Genomic DNA, 11,261 nt, shown 5'->3' on the forward strand with positions numbered 1-11,261 from the left:
GAATCCAGGAAATACTTTATTCTGTATTCCTAAAATATTTTAATTTTATCAAACCAAATCCAAGCAAAAGATATTTTAAAAAGATGACACACAAAGCTCTCGGTAAAAAAAACTTGTAATGAAGATTTGACAATAAATCTCTCAAAGAATCTTCCAGCCTGGTACAACATGTGTTCCAGAACAGCTCTAGAACTACCCAAGGTTTTCCTCAAGGAAAAAACAGATCATTCTCTCTCCCTCTGATCTGTTTAAGATACAAACACAAATCTTCCCTCCAGACTTTTACACATTTGACAATTTGAGATCACTTAACATGAAAAGCTGGACAGAGCTTAACTGGGACTTTGTCCTTGTGAACCATGGCATAAAATGAAGCGGTCAACAGCATAATTATCTCACTCCTTGTCCTAGCAATTACATCTCCTGTAAGAAATGCCATTTTGCCTGATAGACAGTCAAGAGATACTTGAGCTAGAGGTTCATAGGAGGACTGATTAGTTTAATTATGACATAATTTAAGTCCCATTAAGTCATGACTTCTTTAATGGAGGTAAATAAACTGATTATGCCCTTAAAGAACATCTGGACATGACAAAGTGAGAGTAGATGGATTTATCTTTAGTATAAACAAAACAAACATGGCACCATATAAGACTAAGAATAAGCTAAGGAGAAGATGTGATTTTTAAGCTGCAAATCTAAACTTTCTGGAAAAAAACCAATCAGTCCCTCAAAATATCGTATTCAGAAAAGGAAAGTGTCTTATTCACGAAGAAGTACATTAGCTTGGTGAATTAATCTATTCAAGTGATTTAGGTTGCTGTAATAAACCTCTCGGGATGGTACACATTACATGATTTCAGCATTACATTGCTTTCATCCTTTGAAGCAAGAACGCAGTTTCCTCATCAAGTACGAATGGAGAATGGATACCAGTTGTCATGTTTGAGCGGGGACACATCAGCACACACTCCAAAGCCTGCTCTTCTTTGCAGAAAATGAACTATTCAAGCTATTAGGTTTCACAGTAAACATTCCATTGCATATCGAAAAACCCCAATCTATTCTCAATGTCTAATCTTCTTCAAGAAAAAATAATTTCAGAAATCATTTCCTTAACTATAGACTTAACGTGAAATAATTTCTATTTGAATTTGCATGTGGGAAGAAGATCATAAATGGATGTTTGTAGTCAAAATCCTGAAGCTTTGGAACTGAACTTCCAATTCTGGAAGTCCCCACTGTTCAGCTTGGGGCTCCAGTTTTGATTTTTGATTGGAAAGTCACCTGACCTGTCACTGGGCACCACTGAAAAGAGCCTGGCTCCATCTTTTTTACACTTTCTCTTTAGGTATTTATATATATTGACAAGATCCCCTCTGAGCCTTCTCTTCTCTAGGCTAAATGGTCCCAGCTCTCCCAGCCTTTCCTCAGGAGACATGGTTCAGTTCCTTAATCATCTTCGTGGCCCCATTAGACTCCCTCTAGTAGCACCATATCTCTCTTGGGGAGCTCAGAACAGGACATAGTACTCCAGGTGTGGCCTAACCAGTGCTGAGCAGAGGGGAAGGATTCCTACCAAAGACTTTCTTTGGGACTTAAGAACAAAGACTGGTTTCCCAGGACTATCCCTAATAATCCAGAATGTATGCACCTGTAGGTTTCCTAAGTATTATACAAGCAACATTTTGAGGTGTTTCTATGCATGACTCATTTTACATTTGAGGCATAACCGTAAGATGTATTTTACTCCTGTTTTCCTCCAGTAAAGTTATTAGAGGATCCAAAGGGGGATGACTGGCCTTCTTCAAAGGCTATGATTGTTGAAATAATTTGGGAGATTACATTTCTGCAAATAAATAAACAACAAAGTTCTCTTCTAGCAAGAAAGATCTGAACTGCATAGAATTCAAGGGCATACAAAGAATTCCTCACCAGAACATGCTGAAGCTTGTTTTTACCCTATCACATTAGTAATTCAAAAGATGGAAGAGGTTGTACATGTAACGGATAATTAAGAAACTTCTCCTCATGTGGCAACTGTGGTATTCATTCAGTTACATTCCCTGGAATCCGGAATACACAACTAATTGTGAAATTCCTGGTGAAAATTCATAGATCTGCTGCCAAACCAATTGATAGAATTCCATCTGATAAAATTTTGTAGCTGTACATAATATCTATTGCTTAACATTTGTGCTTGACTGTCATCTGGAGTTAGGTCAGAGACATAGACCATTTATTCCAGACAAGAACCAGACAATAAACCTGACAGCAGATACTGTTTGGTTCTTTTTGTGAGAAAATATATTATCTTCTTTCATAACGTTTTCTCATGACATGGATCTAATGAAAAGGGAACAGAGAGAGGCAGAGTAATACAATGAGGTGGTAGAAATACACAGCATTTTTACAGAAAAAGTCCAACAGCTAATCATCCAAGTCATAACAATGCACAGTTAACAAAAAGAGAGGATGAGAAGACCAGAGTCGTCATTCAGAACTAGGATGTGACTAATCACCACATTACTAGAATTTCTGTTTGCAAACCACAGCTAACAGGCACACAGAGGAAGCCTGGACCTGCCTCCTGGAGAGCATTATCTAGTAGCAGTCCTGGAAAGCAGCTGACAGAGTCCAACAATTTCTTAGATGCTGATGGTTAGACTAACACAGGCGTAACAATAGGTAGAAAAATCTCCTTCAAACAGAGTTGGTGGACAGCAGTAACACCAGGGACCAGACATGATTTTATTGATTTTGATTTTCACTAGGACCTCAGAAATGTTGACACTAGAAAGAAATGGTTTATTTTGCTTTGGAATACAGGAGCAAGATCACGGAATCTCAGGCAGGACAATCTCCTGTAGATTGAGCCAAATTCTGAAATATAAAAAGATGACAGTCTTAAATAAAGTGCCCAGAAAGACCACAGTTCAGTGGCCAGAGTTCTGGCTGCTTCTTTTTGTTCCCTGTGAAACAAAATCCAAGATGATTCCTACAGAGTTCACACTAACAAATAAGAAAAACTGTCTTAACAAAAGCTGTGATTTAGACAAGTAAACTACTTTGCTGAAAACAGCCAAACAGTATCTCTGTCAGAATACAGAGAAATGCTTTGTCATTCTTTCTACCTGTCTTGCATATACCTCTGCTTTCTGTAAGCATGCAATTTACCTCTCCACAGTCTTGGATACAGAGGGGTACGAAGCAGGAAAGAACCAGATGTTTTTAACCAAACTGAAGGTAGTACCAATTTCTTTCTCCTCTGTCTTTGTAGCAGGAGATCTGTTAGTTTCTGGTACTGGAACTTCTAATACTAAAGAATTGTAATGTTTTCTGAATAATTGTTTAAGTTATATCTGCCCTAAAAACAGAACTCTGCATGAGTCCTAGAGCAGACGATGGATGATTTCTTTCCCCCAGCTTAGTCTGACACAAGGAAAAATACACAGATTTCTGGACAAGTAGGGAAATGAACTTATTGGACACAGCCTGTGCTGTGATCAAGCAGAGTTAGAGATAGCATTATCAGCAGAAATTCAAGTGTTTTTTCCAGCATAAGATGCACCAGCTACTACCTTTAGCAACAAAATCTAAATGTATCGCAAACACCTTAATCAAGTAGTCACAGTTTCCTGGTGATACAGTTCTAGGAAGAATATACAACAGCACTATTATTTGCCAGCTAGCTCACATGATGGATATTAAAAAAGTAGGAGAGGGATAACAACTCTTCCTAATTTGTCTCCCTTTGACAGAGAAACATAGTTCCTCTTCCTCTTTGACCTGCATAGTTATGCGGTTGTTTTGCACCAGCATAGAGACAATGGTGCACAAGGACAGACTTACGAATAAATGCTAAAGTTTGAACTGAAGAACAGACGCCATGGAAAGCAAAATCTGCATTTTTGCCAAGTCTACTAAAGATCTCAAAAAGATGCACTGGTTTGATCTTAGGTTTTGCTTTTGCTTTTCAATAGCATCATCTATGCCAGATGAAAAGTTAATTCCCAGTAAAATTCCAATACTCTGAAACTCACAAAAAAGATGGTCACAAGGCTAGCGGGGGGGGGGGGGGGGGGGGGGGGAATGCATCAAAAATTATTCTAAAAGTCTCCTTGGAGCATGTCAGCATAGAGAATAGTCCTGGTAACATCAAAGGCTTTTGCCAGCAGACAGCCATTTAAAAAGGTAGATGAGTTCAGGGTTTCCAATTTTCCACCTTCCATCAGAGAAAGTAAAGTACATAAACACGCTTTAGCTATCCCAGACAAATCAGGAGACTCAATACGAGCATCAGTTTCCAGCATGACAAGTTAATACTCTGAGGGGGCATCTTCTGAAATCTTTATACAGATAAGGATTAAATATGATCCCCCTAAGGTCTCTCAGACAAGGGAAGGACAGCCTATATTAATAACCCATGCTCCTCTAAACCACTAAAATTATCAAGAGAGAACAAAGGAAAGATCTAACCTGAACACACCAAGACATTGCTTCTTCCTCCTCTACCGTAAAGCAAACCAATCTACAACTCGCAGGCTAGTTTGGTGATTTATGAAATCCTACAGACCACACAGTTTAAATCAGTAACTTTGCAGGAATAATTCACATGTTCATTCAAAATTAGTATCTCCTACATAAACACAGCCAGGCTGGATAGGGGATATTATCTTCTGCAAACACAGTGGACATCCAAGTTATGCTGCTGGCAATGGATAGCACTATCAAAAGCAAGTCACCTAAGATTTCATGTACAAGATTTTCCTCCTTATTTACTCCTAAAAACACAAGAAAAAACTCAGTTATGAGCACTCCCAAAAGATGCAAATGTCCAGAGCACTTCTGCATCTGACATGTTCTACAACTGTCCATACACACCCAGGACCTCAACAATAAAAATCTGCAGGTGCATAAGAAATGGGAGATAAATAAGACCAAAACCATGATACTCTCTATCCTCCAGAATAGTGGGTTGATTTCTGGGAAGTAATTCTCAGAAGAGATAAAAAAACAAAAGATAAAAAACAAAAGCTCACCAGAAAGCAAGAAAAGTCCTTTTTAGGGACAGACTGGAACTGAATGACTGAGATTATTCAATTCAAAACCCAAACTAATAAAAGAGGCCCCAAGAGATCCTAACTACCCTCTTCTATTCCAAAAGACTGTTCGATAGAACTGAGAGACAAAACACTGAAAGAGAGTTCTCATATTTTCAGTATGCAGTTAACTGGGGACGGGGGGGGAAGGGGAGGGGCACCGTGATTACAATTGAGATTAGACATTTACACTGGAAATAAATTATGTTAAAACATCTAATCACATCAAAAATCTTACAGCAGGTTTATAGGTTTTTGTGTAATAAAAGAAGGTAAAACTTCACAGCAGAAGGCAAACTAACTGCTAGTGCTAGAAACAAATTTTCCAAACAAAAATATCCTCTAGCTGTCTATTAATCTAATACTGTTTTCTATTATTAAAGAACTGGTCTCTGACTTAAGAATTGCAATTCCTCTCTTCCTGACTGATGCTTAAAATTAGAATGTCATCCAAAGCATGCTAATGATATAAAAGTTCTCATAATGAAGAGTACTAATAATATCACCATGTAGCATGCAATATATACTGCTTAGTCTTTGTAGCTATGGAGCTGTGCTCATGGAATTCTGATTTTTTAAATATGTAAGATTTTCAGACACCAGACCTGCTTTCACAAATGAGATCCCATACGTGTAAAAAGACACTCAATCCTCCCATTGCTTTCGCTAAAACATCAGATAAAAATGCCTCAGTATTCAGACGGTACTTGCTGAGCCTATTAAAACACAAAACATATGAATTTTTTTGCAATACAACAATTGAGTTTTCTGTCTTCAGAGAGAAAATTTAGTAACACCGATTACTTTATTATATAGTCCTATTTTTGCACCTGTTTTCGGGTATTTTAAAAATCCATTTTTTTAATACTTGACCTTCCTACTATGACTGCTTTAAATATTGAGAACTAACATGTCTAGGTACCCAAGTTTAGTCAGGAAAAGTACGGGATGATGACATTTAAATGGTACCATGTTGCTTTTAGAAAAAGCAGCAAGTGAAACACTGATCACTGCAAGTCTAATCTTACTATTAGAAATAGCCATGCTGCTTTTAAATCGAGCATTCTTCTTTAAGCATACTAACATTTCTGTATAGCTTTTGCATTTAAGAAGCAAGCAAAATTCTAATGGCGTAGAACTGTAATGCTTTAACATATTTAGAATTATAGTCTCTCAACATCAGTACAATTCAAAGCAGGAGAAACTCCAGTATGCTGGGTCATGGTATTGTACAAATCAGAATACATCCCGGTACAAAACAGATAAAGTCATTAGATTGTTTCTCTCTGGTTTGCTGACTTCTGACGGATTTTTTTGTTTTAGTACTATGCCGAATAATGAGTTCTGTCACATTTTGGCCAAATGTAGCACATTGTACCAAAACTGAGAGAGTGAGCAAAAAACTGTTACCACAGGAAAACATAAACAACTTCCCCAGTTGTAGCTCAAACCACGTAATTCTTATACTATATAAGAAGTCCTACTGAAATGAACGGTGTCATTTGGAAGCACTCATGAATACATGGTATTAAATGTGTAATAGTACACTACGGTAACCTTGGATCTTAGATTAGAACAAGTAATGAGCCACCGCTTCCTTAGCACAAGGGGAAGTTGCGGATCTGGATTTCCCCCAACACCTGACATCAGAGATGGCTAGCAGTTCTTAAGAAACACTTTTTCCTGGATTAAAATGAGAATGTTAAAGCATTAAATGATGCAAATAACAGTGATTCAAACTTCTGATTCAACACCCCTACTACAACGGTCTATAATGGTACATTGTCTGCCTACTTTTTTCTTCACAGTTTTAGCAGCACGGAGAAATATACCATAGACGTGACACCTTTCTAAGGGACATTCACAGCCATACTTCACAACTACTTAAATTTCTTCAAGAAGATTTAAACAAACAGAAAAAAGTAGCCACTATCACCAAGTTTTCTAGTGTGTCTAACAGCTTAAATGAAAGACATAGCATCTATTCTGCACTCTGCATGCAATACCTGTTACTCATATGAGTAATGCACACAGAAGGTATGCCTTGGAGCACTAAGCATCATAAAAACAAATTTTGTGCTTTAAAATACCTACAAAATTCTCTACTGCTAGCTCTTACCCCAACAGGAAGAGCAAAGGAAATCAGAATTTAAAATCCATCCGCAATGACACCTACTGGAAGGGAAAGGATTGATGACTCAGGCTCACATCTGCCCTTCATACTCCTCAAATTCTCCCATTGATCTCACAACACCACTAGGCTTATAAAAGCATCCTTAGAGTGAAAATACATTTAAGAAATAACACCAGCACATTTCTTCTGCAACATCAGTTTGTAATTACCTTTTTTATGAACTTCAGCACCTGATAACATTGACTGCCAAGTGAACTATTGAGCTACAGGAGAAGCCTCAATTTTGCAAGAAAGGCTGATCTTTTAAGATTACCCTAAAAGTTGCATGAGTTACAGGCAGGCCACTAATTCCCCACGTAATCGTCGCCTTTTAAACGTGAGCCAAAGGTCTACCTGCTGCAGATTAACCTCCTCCGCAGCCCAAGTACTTCAGGGCACACACGAGATTACTCCTTCTCTTCCCGCCGGCCCTTTCACAGTCAGAGGCGGCCGGGGACCGAGCAGCGACCCTCAGGCTGCCGTGCCGCGCCGGGCACCCCGGCGCACAAGCGCCCGTACAAGTTTCGGCACCGCGCACGGGTTGGCGGGGGGGGGGGGGGACACACGGCACGGCCCGGCCCGTTAAACCCGACAGCCAAAAGCCATTTCCAGGCTGTTTCTACGCACGGCGAAGCCCGGGCAGGGGGGCGGAGGGGGTGAGGAAGCGCTAACTGTCCTTGATGTATTTCGATCCGCTGCCTGGATCCCCACAGCGCTGACTGGACGCGGGAGGCGGACTGCCGGCGCAGCCCGGGACGGCACCTGGGGCAGGCGGCGGCGGGGGGATACTCGCGCCCCGTTCCAGGGGGGCGGGAGAAGCGGGCGGGGGACGAGCCGGACTGTGGGGCCGGGGCGCCCGGAGGGGGCCAGGGCCCGCAGCGGGATGCGGCCCGGCGGCCCGCGGCGGTACCTGATGATGTCGTCCTGGTGCCCCAGGTAGAATTTCTGCCGGTGCTCCCGGGGGCTGTAGACCACGCCGACCCCCGCCACGAAGTAGACGATCTCCTTGGCCGCCGTGTAGTAGAGGTTGTTGCGGCACTGGTGACCCCGGTAACCGTAGACCCACTCCAGCCGCAGGTGGCAGCTCGGCGCGCTCCGGTCAGCCATGTCCCCCCGCCCCCGCCAGCCGGGTACGGCTGTCTCCCGCCGGAGATCCCGCGGGAAGGGGGCGACGGGTCGGCCGCCCCCTCCGCTCGGCTCGGTGTCCGCTGCGCTAATCCCTGGCCGCCGACATGAATGCCCGCCGCCGCCGCTCGTCCGCCGCCGCCTCACAGAGGGCGCCGCCGACCGAGCCCGCCTCGCCGCCTCGCGCCGCCAGACATGGCTGCACTGAGACACCGCCCGGGACGCGGAGCGAGGGCGCGGCGCGGCGCCGCTCCGGCCCCCCCCGCGCCCCGGCCTGCGCCTGCGCCGAGGGCAGCGCCGTCAGGCGGCGAGGCGAGCCTGCGCGGCTGGCGGCGGGAAGGGCGCGCGCGGCGATCCCTGCTGAGCGGTGGGAGGCGCGGGCCAAGGCGCCGCGGTGAGGAGATGGCGGCCCGGGGAGGGGGCAGGAGATAACGGGCTTCACCATCGCGCCTTCTTGGTTTTTTGGTTGGGTTTTTTTTTTTTTTGGGGGGGGGGGGGGTGTTATTTACAATTTTTTTTTTTTTTTTTTTTTAAGCGAGGTTGTGTCTTCTCCCCCTTCCCCAAGTTTAGTTTTACATTTTTACTGTCCCTTCGGGGAATATACCGGTTCCTTGCCTTTCCGTCGACCCACTGCAGCCGCTGGGGCTGGATGGGTCCCTCCTCAGCCGTGTGTGGAAACCACCCCCCGCCCTGCTATCACTGAGGGCCCAGCGGCATGCCAGCTCCATTTCATCCAAGAAGAAAATGTCACCTGTAATTTTTAGTGACTAATGTTTAACTCTTTAACCCCACGGCCTGCCTCATACACCACACAAAAGTCACTTCCCCATCCATGCCTTAATTTCCCCATGACACAACTTTTTATCCTTAGATCTCAAAGCGTTTTACATGGGAAAGTCACCATTTTCCGATCTCACAGATAGGGAAGTGACTTCTCTGTGCTGCATGAGGCAGCAGTGCAGGGGGAACTCACCCGCCACGTCCAAAATTTTGGTCAGGAGAACATGCTCCTGCCCAGCTTTGTCACACTATAGAGTACCTAGCTGGCTAAATAAGTGTACATTACATAATCATGCAAACAGTTTTGGACTATAAACTTGAATACTTGTTCTAAAAGCTCCTGGATAACTAGCCTGGTTTGACAACTGAAAATAAAACCAATCATTTTCCTATTCTTTTCAGCACAGATTTGGCTTTCCAAGTATATGTATTTTGTTAGGATTTATTTTTAAATCTCCATTTCTTTAACTTCTGTTTCTCTTCTACTATTTCATTAGTTATATTAGTTTCATTAGTTCATTAGTTGACATTTCTTCCACAAAACATCTACTTCTAACTAGTTACTTCATGTCGGAGATGTTTTTCCGTGCTACTCTATTTACGTTTTAATTAGTGGGAGTTTTTCCTCTTAAATGTTTCTTGAGTAAACTTAATAATATATTATTCTTTTCATTGTTTTAGAAAACAAATTCTTTTGTAAAAACATGCATTTAAGCATTCTACTCAATTAGCTTTATGTTAACATATTTTCACAGTCTAGAACACCAAGAGATGATATTTTTCTCAAGCTCTGACAATAAGGATTTTCATGATACCAGGATCAGCTTTCAGTCCCACACATTTCTTGAAAACAACACAAGGCACACAACAGAAGTCTGCAGAGAGATTCATGCAGCCTGAAACTTGACTCAAATATGCAGCCAAGGAAACTTCCTCTTCCGTGAAAAATTTAAATTTGTTGAAAGAAAGAAAGAAAAGGGCTTTTATCCCTAATCAGGACAAAAAATCGTATGTATCCACCAACAGATAAAGCAAATGTTACTTCCACAAAAATCGTAAGCAGTCTTTTTCCCTTCTATTTGCTTCCTAAACAGCCAGAGCACCTTGGCACTTGGGCAGCCGCAGTTTCTCAGGAGTCCCCAAGATGGGAGACTAGCCAGGGAGGCAGACTGGAAAATTCCCAACTAGCTCGTCTTAGCATTACAAAATGTATTGTTCTTTCTAATCTGATGTTAACTCTGCATGGCTGTTCTGTGTTGCTATCCCAGCTCTTTTCATGGGAAAGGTGGTTACAGAAAAGTCTGTAACAATGATGCTTAGTCTCATTCTGGAAATAATATGGAAAAGGAATGAACACTGGCTTCCTTTTGAAAAACAAAATCCCCCAAAATTTGCATTTCTGCCTTGCTTCCCCTTGAATTCCACAGAATGTTTTGAATGTTGATATACTGCTAGTAAGATTTTGTGCGGTTCCATAAAGTTGCAGGTATAGTGAGGCTAAAAACAAGATTACAACTGCAAGACTGTTCCCTTCATAAGCTGAAGCTTTTGAGAAAGGGGGTTCGAAAAAATACCAAATGGACATGATGGCTGAAATAACTTCTTTCAAGCTTTTACATGTTAATTGGATTGATTATCAGCAGACATAGGCATTTGATACATATTTGACTTCTGCTGTTGTAAAAGCTCATTTGAAAGTGGGAGTATTTTTGTGGTATAAATTGAGAATATATTAATTTTCTCTTTACTGCACATTTATTGCATATTTAAACACGAATGTACAAAAATACATAATTATGGTGTCTCTACTTTGTTCTACTCTTTACTTTTTTTGGGTTATTACTTAAAGTGAAATTCTGGACCTCTTGAGGTCAATACTAATGTGTGGTATTAACATCAACAGAGCTAAAATTTTAATCTTGTGGTCTTAATTAGAACAAGGGAGTGTTTGGTTAGTGAAAGCGAATAGGCTGTTTTCAGCCACACGTTCCAAAACCACTATTACTAAAACTGAAAAGAGAAAACAGCAATTGGGAAGAAACTTTAGTATGTAACAACATTGGCTCTAACTGGAAGTTGCA

At 41.7% G+C, this 11,261-nt stretch overlaps 1 protein-coding gene across 9 annotated transcripts in view; it reads right to left on the reverse strand.

Annotated features, from left to right (window-relative positions):
• Positions 1-8,639, reverse strand: part of EML5 (EMAP like 5) — a 120,418-nt gene extending 111,779 nt beyond the window's left edge. For 4 of the 9 annotated variants that reach the window (XR_012775952.1, XR_012775953.1, XM_075503407.1 and 1 more), the window contains exon 1: positions 8,186-8,639. Coding sequence is in view for 6 of the 9 variants with exons in the window: in XM_075503407.1 (XP_075359522.1) it covers positions 8,186-8,382 (197 nt within the window). In the remaining 3 variants the exon portion in view is untranslated. Of the gene's footprint in view, positions 1-7,445; positions 7,550-8,185 lie in introns of those variants that run through there. The other 5 variants (XM_075503402.1, XM_075503400.1, XM_075503401.1 and 2 more) reach the window with 4 other exon arrangements.
• Between the last annotated feature and the right edge of the window lie 2,622 nt (positions 8,640-11,261).

Source organism: Mycteria americana, chromosome 5, assembly GCF_035582795.1.
Source record: "Mycteria americana isolate JAX WOST 10 ecotype Jacksonville Zoo and Gardens chromosome 5, USCA_MyAme_1.0, whole genome shotgun sequence".
In the NCBI taxonomy this organism is placed as follows: domain Eukaryota; kingdom Metazoa; phylum Chordata; class Aves; order Ciconiiformes; family Ciconiidae; genus Mycteria; species Mycteria americana.